The sequence below is a fragment of the Mycotypha africana genome (assembly GCF_025528875.1).
Source record: "Mycotypha africana strain NRRL 2978 chromosome Unknown BDF20scaffold_6, whole genome shotgun sequence".
In the NCBI taxonomy this organism is placed as follows: Eukaryota; Fungi; Mucoromycota; class Mucoromycetes; order Mucorales; family Mycotyphaceae; genus Mycotypha; species Mycotypha africana.
Window position 1 is genome coordinate 1,378,624 of NW_026515730.1, and position 17,614 is coordinate 1,396,237.

At 39.6% G+C, this 17,614-nt stretch overlaps 7 protein-coding genes and 1 non-coding gene across 8 annotated transcripts; 2 read left to right on the forward strand and 6 right to left on the reverse strand.

The window, feature by feature from the left end:
• Positions 1-370: 370 nt before the first annotated feature.
• BDF20DRAFT_875226 (adaptin N terminal region-domain-containing protein) lies at positions 371-3,787 on the reverse strand. The gene is made up of 7 exons (XM_053081307.1): positions 3,364-3,787; positions 3,131-3,272; positions 2,867-3,040; positions 2,439-2,770; positions 1,913-2,345; positions 703-1,833; positions 371-631 (listed from the first exon to the last, which is right to left on the reverse strand). The coding sequence occupies exons 1-7, from the start codon at positions 3,516-3,518 to the stop codon at positions 533-535; spliced, it is 2,466 nt and encodes an 821-aa protein (XP_052935783.1). The 5' UTR covers positions 3,519-3,787; the 3' UTR covers positions 371-532.
• A 1,647-nt stretch (positions 3,788-5,434) lies between these two features.
• BDF20DRAFT_t102 lies at positions 5,435-5,506 on the reverse strand. The gene has a single exon. It is a non-coding gene; the product is annotated as a tRNA-Glu (tRNA).
• A 481-nt stretch (positions 5,507-5,987) lies between these two features.
• On the reverse strand, positions 5,988-6,322 carry BDF20DRAFT_875230 (uncharacterized protein; the record flags this gene model as incomplete). Its single annotated transcript, XM_053081308.1, has 1 exon — positions 5,988-6,322. A coding segment is annotated over exon 1 (235 nt), but the record flags the coding sequence as incomplete, so codon positions are not given.
• Positions 6,323-7,851: 1,529 nt separating this feature from the next.
• BDF20DRAFT_906495 (ribosomal protein L49/IMG2) lies at positions 7,852-8,133 on the reverse strand (the record flags this gene model as incomplete). The annotated part of the gene is made up of 1 exon (XM_053083284.1): positions 7,852-8,133. The coding sequence occupies one exon, from the start codon at positions 8,131-8,133 to the stop codon at positions 7,852-7,854; it is 282 nt and encodes a 93-aa protein (XP_052935785.1).
• Positions 8,134-8,185: 52 nt separating this feature from the next.
• Positions 8,186-9,634, forward strand: BDF20DRAFT_572068 (origin recognition complex subunit 3 N-terminus-domain-containing protein). Its single transcript, XM_053075774.1, has 5 exons — positions 8,186-8,487; positions 8,586-8,679; positions 8,781-8,935; positions 9,022-9,104; positions 9,214-9,634. The coding sequence occupies exons 1-5, from the start codon at positions 8,449-8,451 to the stop codon at positions 9,542-9,544; spliced, it is 702 nt and encodes a 233-aa protein (XP_052935786.1). The 5' UTR covers positions 8,186-8,448; the 3' UTR covers positions 9,545-9,634.
• Positions 9,635-10,194: 560 nt separating this feature from the next.
• Positions 10,195-11,902, forward strand: BDF20DRAFT_875241 (uncharacterized protein). Its single transcript, XM_053081309.1, has 4 exons — positions 10,195-11,063; positions 11,146-11,221; positions 11,311-11,564; positions 11,645-11,902. The coding sequence occupies exons 1-4, from the start codon at positions 10,267-10,269 to the stop codon at positions 11,748-11,750; spliced, it is 1,233 nt and encodes a 410-aa protein (XP_052935787.1). The 5' UTR covers positions 10,195-10,266; the 3' UTR covers positions 11,751-11,902.
• A 357-nt stretch (positions 11,903-12,259) lies between these two features.
• On the reverse strand, positions 12,260-13,727 carry BDF20DRAFT_875247 (uncharacterized protein). Its single transcript, XM_053081310.1, has 8 exons — positions 13,632-13,727; positions 13,393-13,541; positions 13,163-13,320; positions 12,963-13,086; positions 12,848-12,890; positions 12,710-12,781; positions 12,637-12,646; positions 12,260-12,574 (listed from the first exon to the last, which is right to left on the reverse strand). Exons 1-8 carry the CDS (start codon positions 13,712-13,714, stop codon positions 12,302-12,304), a joined length of 912 nt encoding a protein of 303 aa, XP_052935788.1. The 5' UTR covers positions 13,715-13,727; the 3' UTR covers positions 12,260-12,301.
• A 208-nt stretch (positions 13,728-13,935) lies between these two features.
• BDF20DRAFT_836296 (uncharacterized protein) lies at positions 13,936-16,342 on the reverse strand (the record flags this gene model as incomplete). The annotated part of the gene is made up of 5 exons (XM_053078940.1): positions 13,936-14,097; positions 14,714-14,801; positions 15,519-15,573; positions 15,834-15,902; positions 16,288-16,342. 5 exons carry the CDS (start codon positions 16,340-16,342, stop codon positions 13,936-13,938), a joined length of 429 nt encoding a protein of 142 aa, XP_052935789.1.
• Positions 16,343-17,614: the final 1,272 nt, after the last annotated feature.

Here is a 17,614-nt window from a genome sequence, read left to right on the forward strand (position 1 = left end):
ACCCTTCGGAAAGTGTGAAATATATTATGGTTTATTGGGTGAGTTCGAACTTCAACGGCTTTCTTTTTAAGTACTTTTATCATGCCTTTGCTCTCTTTGTATTGATACTCCGCTTGCTGTTGTCTTACCACCCTCACACAACCTTTGGCCACGGACGATGGCTCGTGTGTGCTTAAAACCTGAATGGAATGTGAAGCAAAACCGACAAAGGACCAGGATTCTGAAGGGTTGGATTGATTACCTAGATGTTACTGAGTTACACCCTTCTTTTGTCATCTTTACGATCTAATATGTGTACGGTCAACCCGTACGTCTAGAGTATCAACACATTCCGACATCCCGTCGTTAAAGAAAGAACAAACACAAAACCAGGAGCATTTCTGCCACTTTAGACCTAACGCATCTATTTATTTTTATGTTGTACAAAAGGAGAGGAGGGGAGGGGACGTATAAGCATACTTTTTTGATTATGAGTGGCGGTTTGTGTATGAAAGAATGCATTCTTCAAGCGGGTTCAGGTAAGCACATTGGGCTAAAATGCTCCTTCGGGGAACGGTCCGTACTGTGCAATTTCATCCTTCTTTTCTCCGTTGACCACGTAAGAGATACGCAAACGAAGTTTGACAGTAGTCTATATAGAGATGAAAATCAGTCCATGCTGCAGTCTCACTATGAGTAGAGTTATTCTGCATCATTTTTTACCTGTTGTGGGTTATTTATTCTCATCAACTGCTTTTCAGTGGTGTTGGGTTGTACTTCTGTATTACTTGGTGCATTCATTTGTAGACGTTGACTCTTTGGTACAGCCGCTTGAAATTGTAAATCACGAACGACTCCTTGTGAACCGTTATTCGAAAATAATGCTTGAATATTGATAATATTTGAGTTGGATCGATCTCGAGAAGGTAAAAGTCGGATGGTTAAGCCGTCCTTAGAAAACGCCTCGTAACCAGCTGCTGCGTTGGTGGATTGTTTCTGGTATAAAGTAGACACGACAGGGGAGGATGCTGCAGATAAATTCTTATGACTTGATGGACTACTAAGAATATTACTGTGATTGGACATAGAAGGAGAGGTGGTGGGTTGATTGTTTGCAGCGCTGCTACCATCGCCGCCTAATAGATCCAATAGACTACTCGATGTATCAGCAGAGGCTGTAGGATGACGGGTCGTCGTTGTGGAGGCTGTCTGAGTAGATCCCCCTCCAAATAAGTCAGCCAACAAATCGGCGTTGTTTGTCTTGGCAGCAGCAGCAGCAGCAGTGTTGGTTGTAGCGGTCGTGTGCATTCCACTGTCAGGCATGCTCGTTGAGGCCTCCGCTTGTTCTGATCCGCCTCCGCCTCCGCTGGTACCGACACCCATCAGATCAAGGAGCAAATCTTGATCAGACGGACCTGCAGCGCCGTTGCCGGATGCTTCGCCTGCCGTATCTGCTGATGTCGTAGATTCAATGATCGTTCTCTTTTCAGGCACAGGCATTCTCTCCAACACAGCTGGGCGAATGGAATCATAAGAGAACAGATTGGTATATTCGACGGATCGTTGCTGGATTTCTACTTCCATACTGACAGTATATCGGTTGAGTAATTCTTTCACTTTGGCTTGCGCTTCGTTGCCGCTCAAGCGTGATGAAAGTTTCATTAAAGCCGTCATGACGTATTCACGTGTCACTTGATTGGCATAAGGGCCCATCAAAATGGATTCTAATAACCTTACCACCAAAATATCAGACACTTCAATGCTGACTCCTTCTTCCTCGTCGAAATGACCGCTCTCGATCAATACATCGCCATACTCGCCAATCACCCAAACACCCGCTAGAACCAATGCTTCCTAACAATGTGTGTGTGGAGAATAAAGTGAGCATGTTGACTGGACGCGTCGCTTTCCCATTTCTTATCTATAGATTTACCTGAGAGATATCTTGCTTCAAGGCTGCATATAATTTTTGCACTGTATACTGTTGCCATTCGGAAGTCTGTGCAACAAGACGAATAAATCCTGCAAGTACTTCCTCACGCACGTATCCGCCTGCTAATTTCAGCATACGAAGCATGGTGTCGATATGCCATCTACGATTGGGGGCAAAGCGTTCAGCGGCAAGCGAGATCTTGGTTGTCATGCCTTGCTTAAACTCTGTGTCGGCTACTTCGAGGAAGGCCAATAGCTCGCGGGTTAATACGCGGACGTTGCCTTCATTAATCAACGCAAAACTCAACTCGAGAGCACGTCGACGAATGGAAATATCGCCATCACGAAGACAATCAAGAATGATATTACGGTGTCTTTGTACCGCTTGCGTTTCAATATTCACTGTTTTGTTCAGGGTTTCTAACGCAACATATCTATGCCATTGCAAAAAAATGTTATTTTTTTTTTTTTCCCCTCCAAAACAAAAGAAAAACCCAATGTATCGCTTTGTCGCTTTTCCTCCCTACCTAATGTTATTGTCTCTGTTGCTTAAGAATTTACCCAAGATATTTACGGCCAATACACGTAAGCCAGCTTCACTTTGGATATCCATGATGGTTAAAACCGTCTCATACAGGATAGAGTTGCCGACATTTTTGTTGCTCTCTGTGTTTGTGGCGACTTGGGCGAGTATATCATTCATGGATTCTGACGCCTCAGGATCATTCTTGGCTAATATACGTAAAAGTCTCAAGATTTTGATTTGAAGGAAGGGATCCGTGATACCTGTCACATCATGTTCAGGGGAAAACCCTGCACTTGCCAAGTTCTTCAAATGTCTGACTAAAAGAGGGACTGCCTATATTCCCAAAAAAAAAAAAAAAAACAAAAAAATAGGCGTGGGTCATCCATGATCGATAAACACGTGTTTGAATGGTGATGTGGGGGAATGTACCTTTTTAAAGATCGAAATGTATTCTGGGTTTTGTTGACACATTTCTGTCACCAAAGTGATACCGGTGATGAGAACTCCGTGGCTACGGTCGTTCAGCAATGACTTTGCTTTGGATATAAAGTTTTCTGCTACTTCAGGAACTCTTGAAATGATTCTCAAAGCGCATAATGCAGCCTTGAAGAACGTAACATACAAAGTGGGGTTAGATGAAGAAGCATCCAACAAAGTGGCATTGTTTTGTGGTTTTTTTGTTTTTTTTTATACCTTTTTACGGATATATGTATTTGAACTGCCCATTAATTTTTCTACTTCAGAGCATAAATCACGAGCCATTTCAGACGAGGAGATATTACCCATGGTGCAAAGTGCAAGGCCAACAATATACATATTGCTATGATTCAAATCACTATGCAAAAAATAACGATCATACTAACACGTTAGAAAAACTGGAAGCCTCAAATACGTAACACTTATTGAGCATCTATGTCATTGCCTACTTTTTCAAGCTGTTGGTAACAAGTGTCAAAACCTCTGTCTTTTCGTCAATGAGTAACATAATACCCAAATAACCCAGACGCTTATCAGCATACTTGGGACTGGCTACCAGCTTTAAGCATTCCATCTGTCCGAAATGAGCAGGATAGCCCAGCATATGAATGTACAACAGTTTAGCCACATTCGTGTGGCGAGTGTCAGGATTCTCGTTTTTAAATGCTGTTCTAATATTGGCACTTTCTTTCTGTATTACGGCTCTTTCTTCTGCAGCTGTTTTACAGGCTCTGACAGCTTTGATGAGATCTAATGTCACAAAAGACAACCAAGTTTTGATAAGATTAGCTTCTTCATTGCGCGATGTCTCTCTTGTGGTCAGTAGAGGGAAAGCGTTATCGATATTTGCCTTTCAACCTGAAGAGCGGAAGTTTCGCAAGAATTTCTTGCGAGATTTTATTGATACTGTTCATCATCTTTGCCGCTTCTCACAGTTGCGAAGGTTGTTGGTTGTTGGTTGTTGCCTTAAAAATACAAAAGTTAGTCAGTTCCAAATAAATTTGGACCTTTTGGGTTGACCCAGCTTCCAACGTCATTGGTTGAATGTACTCCGCTGAAGAAAGACTGTGTGTTGATATTTATTCTTTCATCCAAGGAGTTGATAATGACTGTTTGCGCCCTCATCCATTCGTTCACTGCAAGTTGAAAGCAAAGCGCTGTTGTTGTATTATTTATATCACATCATTGATACGCTGTTTTCGCCCAGGATAGATGCTTGAAAATATACTCAATACACGTTGTTCTATGGATTTCAAGTGCTCTATTGGCTCTCATTTTGATCGTTGCGCCATCCACTACTACGACAGAAAGCCTCTCTACGACTGCTTATGAGGATTCATCTTCCAAAGAGACTGTTTATTTTAGTATATGAAGTTGTTTCTTGTCCGATGTGATTCATGTCTATAACGAGCATGGGTATAAATTTGTTGATGCATCCTTTTTGAGGTTTTAGCTCTTTGCTAACTCATGAGTATTTCTAAAGACTCGTTTTCTGCTTTCCTTGAGATACTTTTAATGAGGGTGCAACATTTTTTTCTATTGCTTGGTTTTTGTTCTTTGCCTTATATGATGTTTTTTTCTATGTTCTATACATGGGACAACTCTATTCATATGGACACAAATGCAAACAGTTAGAAAAACAATCAACATCTCACGTAACTTATTAGCCGAAAAAATGAAGGCCCAAAAAAAAGGATGAAGTTCATTGACCTTTTTTATTTAATTGAAAATGATAACGGTTGCCTGCTGGTTTGAGTTTACTGCATTTAAAATAACTATGTAGTATAAACAATGTTGGATGAGATGAATCAGCAGTTCTCACGTCTTGCTTTTATGTTTTTCTTTCAGTCAATAGATGTTGAATTCATTGATACACTTATTATTGTTTATGGCTTTTAGAGGAGCCTATTTCCTGCAGCTTTATATGGTTTCTCTCAAGATTGCAACCCAACATGAAACACTTATTAATTAAGCTCAGGCGGATGCTTTCATAATGGAAACAAAGGAATGGACAAGATTCAGCTGTATGTAAAAAAGGAGCAGACGCCCTATTTTTCCACTTTATGGTTCAAGTTTTGAAAAATAATAATGTTAAACATGATGAATACAGTCTACATTTTACCATGCCCTTTTGAATAACATTCTGTTCAGAATAAACTCTCAGCTTATGTTACATTCGATAGTGCTGTACACAGTTTTGAACAGAAACACGATATACACAAGTGAGGGTGGCGTCGTTATAAGCAGATACTCTGCTTCCAACTATGTAATGCTTCAAATTTACGCGAGAACACCAGAGACAACACCATGAGAGGGTGTCGTGTTATCCTTAGATAAATTAGATGTAACTTAGGATAAGTATATATAAGCAACAATTGTATAAAGAATAAAACCCCAGTCTTTTTCTCCCATCATTAAACTTCGTGTCTTCGTCGCTTTGTGCACGACAAGGGCAACAGGAACAAAAAATAAAAAAAAACGAAAAGCTTCTCACACCACATGCTAAAAAACGATAAAAATTTCCCCAACGGGGAATCGAACCCCGGCCATGTCGGTGAAAGCGACAGATCCTAGCCACTGGACCATTGAGGACTGATACGTTTTGTTATGCGTAACGTAGATTGTCATAGTAAATTTAAGAAAAAGCCGGTCACATGATTTTATAAGCAGCGCTGGACCGAAGAGGGTGTATCTAAGAGTAATCGGAGAGTAGAAGTATGTAGTAATAGCTTAATCTGGGGTATTTAATGAGATGAAGTATAATAAATAGAACAGGGCCTTTCTCCATCTATAATTTTGTACTATAAAGTTGGTCAGAGCTTTATAAATTCTCATTTACGATATAATCCATATCAGTTTTGATACATGGAGTGGAGTGTTAAAATTGTCCCTGTTGGATCGGTAAGATCAAAATATAAATAAAATAGGAAATAAACAGTGACAAGTCTGTGAAAACTCTGGAAGGTTCAAGTTTATTTCTTTCTTAAAATTAAGATGAAGTTCGTCTAGATGAACAGAATCAACTGGTATTTATATCTTTTACGGAGTGGGTATACAGGCCTATTCACCATGGACTATGTTAACTGATCTTGTAACCCGGAGAAAGGACCAATAAACACCAGCGACAGGAACACCGAAAGAGAGCAACAGAAATGTGTAACTCGACCCTGACTGGTCGGACTTAGTAGTATCGGGCAATATAAAGATTGCCCTATCGGACAACAAGTGATTGGGTATATAGACTGGTTCTGAATGATACTAATAGCGTCCATTATAGGAACCAGTAGAGAAGAGGATATAATCGACATGGGCATTCAATGGTTACCATAATCGTGTTGAAGATTATAAATTTACAATAAAGTGATCACCGAATCTAGTGTACCTCCTCTACGACCTTTAATAGGTGGAGTCTGGAATAGAATAATGTCTGCGGAATAGCAAATAAAGACCTCTCACTCTATAAGGTAATAGTTATAGAGGCTAATAGAAACTGGATAAGTCACCTCAATCAACAATGTAAATTCTAGACTGAAGTACCAATAGATCATGTACGTGAAGTAACCTGCCATTTAATTATAACTATCAATAACGAAGCGTACTTCGGTTTTATTATGTAATATTCAGCAGTGATCTCTTCATCGATACAACAGTCCCAGGCAAGATTTTGCTGGTCCGAGTCGGACTTATCAAAAATGACCGGTTGGGATCACGAGTAGCTAGTGAATATTCCAAATTTAGTAAGGGTATTTCCTTATTGGTAATCGTTCTTCTTGCAGATCATTAGGATCTCTATCGTTTTAGTATATAAAGCATATCATCTATATATTATAATTATTTTATCTCTATCTTTAGTCAGTTCATTTTTATTATATAGTTTATATTTTATTTTAGATAAAAACGGAAATTCTACTTGTGCCTTAATTGAAAAGATCTTGAATATTTTATTACATTTGGATTTGGATATTATTGGAACTTGGTACTTATTTTAGTTATATTTGGATTGTACTCTACAAGGACAATTAGAATATACCGTTTGATATTTCATTTTACATATTCTATAACATAACACCGCACCCGTATTAGTTTAGAAAAATTAAAAATAAATGACAAGAAAATGAATAAATAAAAGCCACGTGCCAGAATCGGTCCTTTCCACCCTTTACATCGCACCTTTCCGGAGTTTAGAGAAAATGGTCGGTGTAGAATAGCAATATTGCGACGGTAGAATTGAACTCTTGCCCACCGGACAATAGCATGAGTTGTTTGCATTGTCTTTTTGGATAGATAACGACGTTTACAGTATAGGTTCGACAATGAGATTTTTGATGGGATGTCAAAGAGAAGCCCATGACTATAACTGGGTTTTTTTTGAAAGAAAAAGAAGCGACTTTTTTTTAAAAAGTTGCTTCATGCTTTTGTTTAACAACGATAGATACATGCAAAGCAGCTAGCAACACAGCTACAGTATACCACATGAACGATGTCTACACGTTTGCCAGAATAACAAGTACACACTGAAACAATGAGAAGCTCAGTGTTGAACAGACGCCACTTTGACACTTGTGGATTATTCATGACCTATCTCATGTCAAGTCTTGAAAAGGGTCTTTTTTATTCCTATTCAAACTGTTTATGATAGTAGCAGATGATGACCTTCTCATTCCATCATACCGAGATGTAAAGGAAAGCGTAGGTTGTTCTTTTTCATTTATTGACAATGTTCGTATCCAATGATAGATGTCCTTAGGAAGGAGTAGAGGACTGGTTTTGGTTTTTTTTTTTTTTTTGCAAGCTATACATGTGGAGGGGAAAATAAATACAGTTTTTTTATACACAAGGTTGGTTTTTCATGAGGGATGTTTTTCGCAAGTCAACAGTAGAATAGCGTCGGGAATCCATTCTCTTGTAAAGTAGCAGGTGGGAGTGTACTCCACTTTCTAAAAACCTTTACTTATTAACCATTCTTTCATTTCGTTCATACATCGGCCCTTGATGAAGAGATGTTGTGTTCTGTGGTTGATCTGCATAACAGCCTCGGGAAAGTCTTTCTGTATGTCTTTCATTAGTGCTGCAGTGTCTCCCTGCACCTTTCGAATCACGGTTAAAACACGAGTGCCTCCATTTTTATAATCTGTATATACAGGGAGACCCTTGTTGGTCGTTCTTTGAACAAAGTAGCTGGGTGTTGAGTAAAATCGCTTGCAGATAAGTGAGCGCATTGTGTGTTTCAATGGTGGATAGAATCAAGGGTTGTTCTTCTTGCCGGAATGGTGCTGTATACAAGTGACCACTGTCCCGTTTGTCAATGTGTGATCGAGCAGGAAAAAAAAAAAAAAAAGGGTTTACTTTTCCCTCACCCTCCTCCCCGCTTATTTCGATTTTTTTTTTTTTTTTTTTGAAGGACAGGCACGAAGCGGGCAACCATTGAATCTCAGACAGGAGGGTGTTTTGTGGGCCAAAAGAACAAAAAATAGTAATAGAGAAAAATTTCTTACATAGATCTCTTTTTGTTGATTTGTGTTGTATTTTTGTAGATGAGTCTGTTGGAGGGCAATTTTGACTCTGTTTCAGAAGTGAGTTTCTCTTTGCATTATTATACGACAGAATACACTATTGACAGCCGCGTCTTTTTTCACCGTTGTTTTTCTTCTCGTCATGCCAAAAAAAATAGGGCTGTTTTCTGGTCATGCCTGGAAAAAAGCGATCCAGAGTACTAAGCACGAGTTTACCTAAATCCAAACGAGCCAAACCGCTCAAAGCAACAAGTAAAGTTCTTTTTTTTTTTTTTTTTTTTTTTTTCTCTATTTTTCATACTGCTAAAAAGTCCAGCTTTCTGACGGAAACTGATGGTTGACACCATGGTTAGGCATAAAGGCGACGCATCGCAGCGAATGGAAAAGCAAAGAATCGCAACATGATGGATTTCAATTACTCTACAATGGTCGAGAGCCTTTGAAGGCCATGCTGAAAAGAAAAGAGTTTTTGAGTACGTGTTGGAAGACAGTGGAAGATTTGTTCAATGTACAGTACACTATTCTATTTCTACAGAGTACCACTCAAGGAGTAAAAATTCTAAATGCAAAAAAATGATCGATTCTACTCCCTAGGAGTCATTGTTGGGCATTAACCAAGCCGCCATCCAGGAAATATGTGATTTTGTCAATAAGGATCACGATATGACCCACCATAGGTAACTTACGTTGGTCCTTTGCTTTCATAGAGGACCCTCTGTGTAATAACATGGCTCTTTTTTTTTTTTTTTTTTTTTTTTTTTTCTTCTTCTTTTCAAGCTTGATCAGTTTACCGTTTCATGAGATTCCTACTGGGCTTGTGTTTGCCGGTATTAATACACCTGATCACAGCACTCAGTTCGAATACATAGCTACCCAATTACGAGCAAAGACAGGGACGAAGAAAGAGAATTATGTCGCTTTGTTACAGTCCAAAGATTGTATGAATCTGAAAAATATGATGAAATCGATGATAGAACGCTTCATGGCGAGCGCGACAGAGGAGGACGGAAGTGAAAAGACGGATATTGTTGAGGACACGACCACGGATGCGCAGGAGGAAGAGGAGGAGGAGGAGGGCGATGAAGAAGACATGATACGGTTCACTGAGGTAAAATAGCATGTTCTGCCTCTGGGGGGGATCTTTTGCAGTGGACTGACTCTGTCTATGTATATCTATCAAAGCGACGGGCGGTAGGGTATCAACTGGGGGGTAGCTTCAGTAAGCCTAGTAAATGCTTACCGTTTGACATGCAATGGTTAGAAGGATGGTACCAACATCAATGTCAACAGAGACATCATGGAAAGGGAAAGCCGAATTTGGTGGTTATCCTACAGGATTTTGAATCCTTCGAGCCTAGCATGCTGCAAGATTTTCTCAGCATTTGCAGTGAATATCGGTCCAAGTTGCCCTTTGTTTGTATTATGGGTATTGCTACTTCTATCGAGATCTTGCATCAGACGCTCAGTAAAGCCACCATGAGCTTGTTGAGAATCGAAAAGTTCAAATTAGAGCAAAGTGAAGTGTGGTTCAATCGAGTCATTGAAAAGGTAGATGCAACGTAGTGGGAGGGGGGGGGTGTTCTGCTGTCTCTCTTTCTATCTTACTGACACAAAGATGCTTGAACAGCTTTTTCTGGATTCTACTCGTTCCTTGAAATTCGGTGGGCGAGCGTATAAATTCTTGCTGGATCACTTTTATTTATATGATTTTTCTATTAGTACAGTAACATCAAGCGTCAAGGTAAATAGGGTGATGGGATGGTCCTCAAAAAAAAAAAAGAAAAAAAGAAAGAAAACTAACTCTAGGTTTTAAAAAAAAAAACGCATCAGTATGCGTTCATGCATCATTTCTATGGAAATCCGTTATCTCTCTTTCTTCCATTACTCGAACTGGACAAAGACGCCATGGCGTCGACCGTGTCCGAGTGGCTGACGGAAGGCATCCTTAACGAGCATCATATGACGCATGTCCGAATGCTCCGCTCCATCAAGTCGTACGTCGAGTCACTTGTGGCTCGCCAGGAGGTCCAGAAAGCCATGCGAGTACTTGAGGACGATGATTATGTCATGAAAGCGATTGTACCCGAGCTTCTCACGGATATCAAAACATACCAAATCCAATTCAAGTTGGGCATTCATCTCCTCGAGCTTCTCCAGTCTCAATTTCCCAACTTTGGGTTTTTTGCCACGCATCGTCAAAAGAGCAAAAGGATACTGCTTCTCGATGCGTTGCAAGCAACGACGGAGGAGGGGATGGCAGGGTCAGAACTGACGAAAGCGTTGATTGCTTTGATCCGCGGCATCAGTGAAAAGCATATAGGGACGCTTTTGCAGCAGATGCGAGCCTTGTTTGAAAAAGAGGATTATCGAGAGGTGAATGAAGCTGCGTTGAAGGAATTGTTCGGCTGGGAAGTGAGACTGGAACACTTGGCGCAGGCAGATCGTGACACGGTGGCGCGCATGGATAGGAAAGCGAGATTATTGGAAGGACTTGTTTTACCAGGCGCACAGACAGCGAGACAGACAGCCACGGCGCAAAGAGTGCAGGAGAACTCGATTGAGCATTTAAGAAATAAAGGAACAGCGATAGCCAAATTGGCCATGGACATAGCCGATTGGTGTGAGAGAACACTCAGGTAAAAAATGATGGCCCCTTTTTTTCCTCACTCATGACAAGCAACGTGTGGACTCATCGGTGGGCCTCTCTTTATGGGATAGATTGTATTTGAGACCCTACACCACTTTACCCTTACACGAGTTGATCTATTACAACACGATCAGCTTGCACGAGAAGGTAGGAGGAGGGGGAGGGGGAGGGGGAGGGGGAGTGGGAGGTGATGAATAGATGCAGAAGCTTACTTTTCTTTTTTTCTCTGTCGATAGGCTTTTGCAGCTCAACCGAGAGCCACGATTCAAACAGCATTGACGCAATCAGGCCATTATTTAGGCTGCTCTTGTTGTCGTATGGACAAAGCGGATCAGATTCTATTTTCAGAACACGATACTTGCATTTTATACAAACTCTACCTTGAATGTGGGCGTATGATTAATTTGTACGATTGGTTTATCGCGTTTGGTTGTATTATTGAAAGAGAACAGCGACCGATAAAGCAAAAGCTGGAAGAGAATGAAGTGCAGTAAGTTTTTCTCATGGCCATTGTCAATAGATAGGCCCTGCTTTTTCTCTAAACCTCTCCCCCCTTCTCTTTGATAATAGAGCCCGATTTATACGATCTGTAGCAGAATTACAGTTTTTAGGATTCATCAAACCAACACAACGAAAGACAGATCATGTCATTCGATTAACGTGGTCCAATATATAAAAGCGTGATACCCCCCCCCCCACCCCCATCCATAGTTGACATGAATGCCATCATGTTTTTGACTCGATTAAAACCATTTTTTAGACCGTCGTCGTCATCCATTTCAGGTACACATCATCGATAGACAATGTCTCTTTTTTTTTTTTTTTTTTCCCGGTAATCCAATTTACCGGACTCGTGGTCACAAGAGGACGGTGAAGGGATAGTAACATGCAAAAAGAGGCGTTTGACGGGGATGTTAGTCAATAGACCCTTAGCATGACTCATCACAATGAAAACGAGCAAAGATTATCGTTTACCCCGTATTTCTTTTTTGCTCTCCCTTAGAAAAAAAAAAAGACCCTGGCCGTGAAATCATTTATCCGTTTTTTGTTTGCTAAGTGTTGCCTGCCAGCCATCGGAAGTAACCGATGAGAACGGCATAAACATTTTTGAGGCGGGTTTTCCTCCTGTTTCTAGAACGGGAACAGATGATAGACGATGAGAACGAGGGACACGGGTTTCAGAACAAAAAAAAAAAAAAAACCAGGAAAAAGGACTGTTTAATGACATTAATAGAAACAACTTCTCGTACGATGCGTAGGCACGGTCATTTGATCTTGAATATCTTTGGCCATATCCCACACGTAGAAATCAATCAAGATAGCATTGACGTGGAGTGAAGGATCCATGTCGAGCATTTTCCTTCGAACCAACTCGACAGCCCAAATGGAGTTGCCGCGTATTTCTACTTCTTGTTCGCAGCCGGAAGGAAAGTAGTCTCTATTGTGCAGCTTTTTCAAGAGTTCATCTGAATATTCCAATAAGCCCAGTTGATAGAGCGCCTATGAAAAAAGATCAGCCAAAAATAAAATAAAATAAACAAAGCTTGGGATTGGCTTCTTACTTGAGGTACTCTAAAGTAGACATGGATACATGAATCAATGGGTCATAAGGAGAGTCTTTTTTGTTTTTTTTACCTATAATCTGCAAACATGGTGATGCAATCAATATCGTGAAACTCTCCATAGGTTTGTCCATCAAAACATGCCCTACCATTGGGTACAAAGTCAATCACAAGCCATAGAGAAAAGGTGTTTTTTTTAGGTTTTTCTTACCACACATCAGCAATCAAAATCTGAGCTCGCTTCAAGAGGTAGACTGGTGAAAAAATCAAAGCATCAGTCTTGGGCGTTGTCTATGCATGGGGCCAAGGGGAAAAAAAAGAGTTACCTTTCTTGCCATGGAACTCGTGAATGTCACGAAAAGAAGAAAAGTTTTCCACAATGATATCTAATAATTTGGCAGCTGATTGTTGCGCTTGAGCAATGCAATGGACAAAAGAACCGTTGAATTTCTATAAAGAATGTACGGTGTAAGAAAAAGAAGGCACGGGTTGGGTTGGGGGGTGTGTGTGTATCTACTTGAAATACCTCACACAACACGTTGCCGGCTTCTCTCATGACTCTGATTCTTTCTTCCATCATCGGTGCTGATTCTTTGGTATCACTTTTGAAGATGTCTATCATTTGCTGATCTGAAGCTTTGGCATAAAATGCAGGATCTGTGATAGGAATACCTTGATCGAGCGCTTTTTTCATGATGAGAAAACGGGGTTAGATTCTTGTACAACAGACATGTCAAACTCTCTTTTTTTCTTTACCCCGATGAATGGCAGCACACAGAGACCAGTAGCCTGTGTAAGATTGTCCTTGATAGTGAATGGCATAACGATCTGGATGAGGTGTTTTTTTATCAGACACGTCCAGATCACTCCAAAAGGAAAAATTCAGTAAATCAACCAGAAAGATCCTAAGGACAAAAAAAAACCCATGCGTCGTTGGTTAATCACTCAGAAAGGAGAGAGCCCCCCGCCCTCTTTTTTTTTTTTTTTCGCTTTACCAATCCACGGTTTTAGCTGTCAAGGTCTTGGGATGCAAAGTGTGTTCATTCCATGTCTTTGTACTGTATTGCTTTGTTTTCATATTTTCTGTGATCTACGGGTGTTTTTGTTTCATTTTTTTTTTTTTTTTTTTTTTTATAAATCAGCCCCAGATTTTATTTTTTTTAATAGAGAGAAAGCAGTGGATCACTCTACCGTTCTTGCTGCTGTATCAAGATTCTGCTTTGGAATAAAGACATGTTGACTGTTCTAACAGTAAATCCAAACAAAAAGGAGCTCAGTCATCTCACACACTGATCTTTTCTAAAGGCGCCCATGTTCACCCGCCATGAAAGCCTCATGTCTACAATGGGGATCTTGGGGGCGATGGCAAAGGTATAGTTGTTTTGTTCTTTTTACCTCTGAAATATAACGTGCACTTTCAAGAACTTTATTGTAGGTGGTTGGCATGATGAAAAAACGACACTATAAAACAAGTATAGATCAAGCAGAGAATCGATAAAGAATGAACGGTGGGAAAAAAGAAAAAAAAAAAAAAAAAAAAAAAACCAACGACGAATCAAGATGGCTGAATGACCCAGACGCGCGCGCATCGTGATCGAGGGACCTCTTGTCAGTAAAATTTTTCCCTTGAATTTTTTCAAAGACAGAAATGTCGTTTCCCCTACATCGATAGCAAAAAAGTGGCTCGAAACACTTTCTCTATTGTCCATTCCCACTAAGCGCGTTGATCATTCATCCTTTGAGTGTGATTCCGCTGTGGGACGTGAACAACTGGGCAGACAATGAAAAAGAGACGATGCCTCCTTCAGCGAGAGAGACATCCTTTGCTCACTCTCCTTTTTGCTTTTTTTTTGTAAAATACAATCACGCAAGTTCTAGTCCCGATGGAAGCGGTGTTGGAAATACTTTTTTTTTTATTCTTTTTTCTTTTGTGTGTACACTCACTAAACATAGATTGTTATTTTGATCTACAGCATCATCGATTGAGACAGACAGACAGACAGACAGACAGACAGACAGACAGACAGACAGACAGAGAGACAAACACAACACAACACATTGTCATGTCTTTTTTTACAAGTCCACTCTCACTTGTCCAAATAAAGGAGAACGAAAAAAAAAAGCAAGAAAGGAAAACATAACGATAGACGTTTTCGATCCACGTCCTTTAGAGATCAAAAAATTTTCTATTTTTATGACACATGATGAAAGAAACAGAGCAGTCGCTTTGCCATTTTTGTCAGCAATTTAAAATACATAAAGAACAATTAGGTTAAGGTTAAAAAAATCTTGGTTGCCATGCACACGATGTCATCGATCGATGGGAACAGAACAATTCATTTCTTTCTTTTCTTATCTATGAAAAAGTTATCCCCCCCAAAAAAAAAGCTAGCTTTCTTTTTCGTCCATGAGCCCAGGTTGATAAAAAAAAAAAAAAGGGCTCTCTTGAGATGGAAGAGAGCTGCGCGTCATGAGTTTCAATGGATGAAGCCTACGGAATGGAAGTGTGAATAGGTTTGTGTCCGTTACGGTTTCATTTCGTTTCGTATCTGTTACAAATGAATTTCCTGTTATCTCTAAAATTTTCCATTCATCATTAGGAAAGTCTAAAATAGGAACATGGATGGAAAAGTCCGATTGGTTGAAAAGAAGGGTGCAAAAATTAAAAATGACCAAAAAGACACAAGTTACAAATTTGTCATCATTTCCAAAAAAAAAAAAAAAATCAAGAAAAATAGTTGTGTGTTGGCTATTGTGGGCTTTTCAAAGACGGGCGGGGAGGGGATAGCCTTATCAGAAGAAATGGGACGGATAATGGAAATACCGGAGTCTACCCTCATGAAGCCTTCTGTATCCGTCTTTAAAGAAAAGCCTTTGGTTACCTTTTCGAAGGTGTTACAGCATAGAGAGAACAGTATTCTATTCCATCAAAGGCTTCTACAAGTCAAAATGATGTAAGAAAGAAAGAAAGAGACGATTGAGCTTTTTTCAAATCACTCAAAAATGAGAAAAAAAAAAAAAAAGAACAATGTGTTGACAACGGCCATTGCCGTGGGATAATATTTTTGTCTTTTTCCCAGTTCCCCCTTTCACCCCTTCACCTCACGCTCTCAGCACCCGTGGGTGACGTGCTCTTTGTCTCTTTGAGATGATCAGATTAATCTTTTATGGCTTATCTACCGGTGCCTGGTTCTTACTTTTCCTTGATGTACGTAGACAGCGGATGAGAAGGGTGCGTTTTACAAACAACATCAAGAACTGTGTTACTTGTCAAACGACATAACACACAAGTTGGCTACAGAAAAGCACAGACCCTCCTCTTTTTGGTTTTTTTTTTTTTTTTTTTGGTAACAAAAACATAGAAAAAACACATGCGCTCTGTGGTGACACAGCAGCCAAGTGTGAAGGAGGACGCCTTTGAAAAAAAAAAAACCAAGATTTTTGATAAAGGAAAATAGTAATGTAGAACATCCCGATGTGTGGAAAAAAAAAAAAAAAAAGTCAGACCTGCAAATGACATGACATAAAGGAACGGGCCTGCAATGAAGCGATCTCATACATCTCCAACGCACACACATAGACATGCAGACACACCCGCGGCGTAGATACACGCCATAAAGAGAGATGACATGTAGAGACACACCCACTTACATTTCTCCATTCCCGTCATGGGCAAAGAGATACCCATTATCTCTAGAAATATCATGTCGCTCCAATAAACAACACACCAAAAATGAGATGACGAGCCAAACTCGGAGAGGGAAAAACCTTATAAGCCAACTATTTCGACCGGCATTTGTAATTATTTTTCCCCTCTAAGAGCACAGTAAAAGAGCGAATGGGTGCGGGGGAGGAAAACACAAATATCATCTTTTCACTGATCTTCATTGGATCAAGCGGACATTGAATCGATTTACTTTTTTCTTCTGAGCGTCATGTCAAATTTTTGACACATTGAAACCTGTTTCTTAGACATTTTGCCGAATATAGTCATTTCCAACTTGATCACAAATGAAAATGATAAAGATTTGATATAAGCTTCTACTTCTCCGTTGTTCGGGTACGCCGCTAAGACAAACAAGCCTGTAAAAAACTTATTCCTTTTTTTTCAATCTCCTCAACAAAAAAAAAAAAAGAAAAAAAAAAAAAAAACTGTATAAATAAATTACGTTCAAGTTGGCGTCTTTTTTTTTCGATTTTGTGATTTCTTCTTTTTCCTTTCATTCGTTAAATCCATTGTATATAAAACTTATTATTTTTTCCCCCTCTTTTTTTTTTTTCCTTTCTAATATATCATTTTGATACTCGTAGAATTTGTAACTAGCTCTTAGTTTACATTCTCAATTCAACCCAGTCATTCGTTTTTTTTTTACCTGTTATTTTTTTCTCTTAATCTAATTTATTGATCATGGCTGACGAACAACCTCAAGCCAAGGTCACGGGTGATTTCCACAACATCACCGTAGAAGACCTTTACGACAAAGACAAATATGATCTTTCCACTATGGAACAACAAGATGTCATGCAACTCTTACAGTACGTATTTCTTTTTTGATAGATGAGTGAGAGTGAATGGGTCAAAGGAAAAAAAAAAATTCGATGCCTTTTTTTTTCAATCTCAATTTCCAACACCACCACCCACCCGGCACACACGCAGATAAGATAACTGTATTTTGGTATGACAATGACACACAGACACACAGACGTAAACACACACCGCAGGAAAAAAAAATTTTTTTTTTCTTTTTTTTTTTTTTGCCTTTCCACTTTGGGCGCAAAAAGGCAGAAGAGAAGAGCGACAGTGGATGGGAACAACAACAATAGTAAAAAAAAGGGCATCGTTCATTTTCTTTTCCTTGACTTCATCACGTGTGCTTATTTTACATTTCCATGGTCTATTTGGGGCTTATTGTTAACCGCTTTCTCATTTTTCAAATAGGACACAACCTGAAGGTTTAACTACAACGGAAGCAGCTGC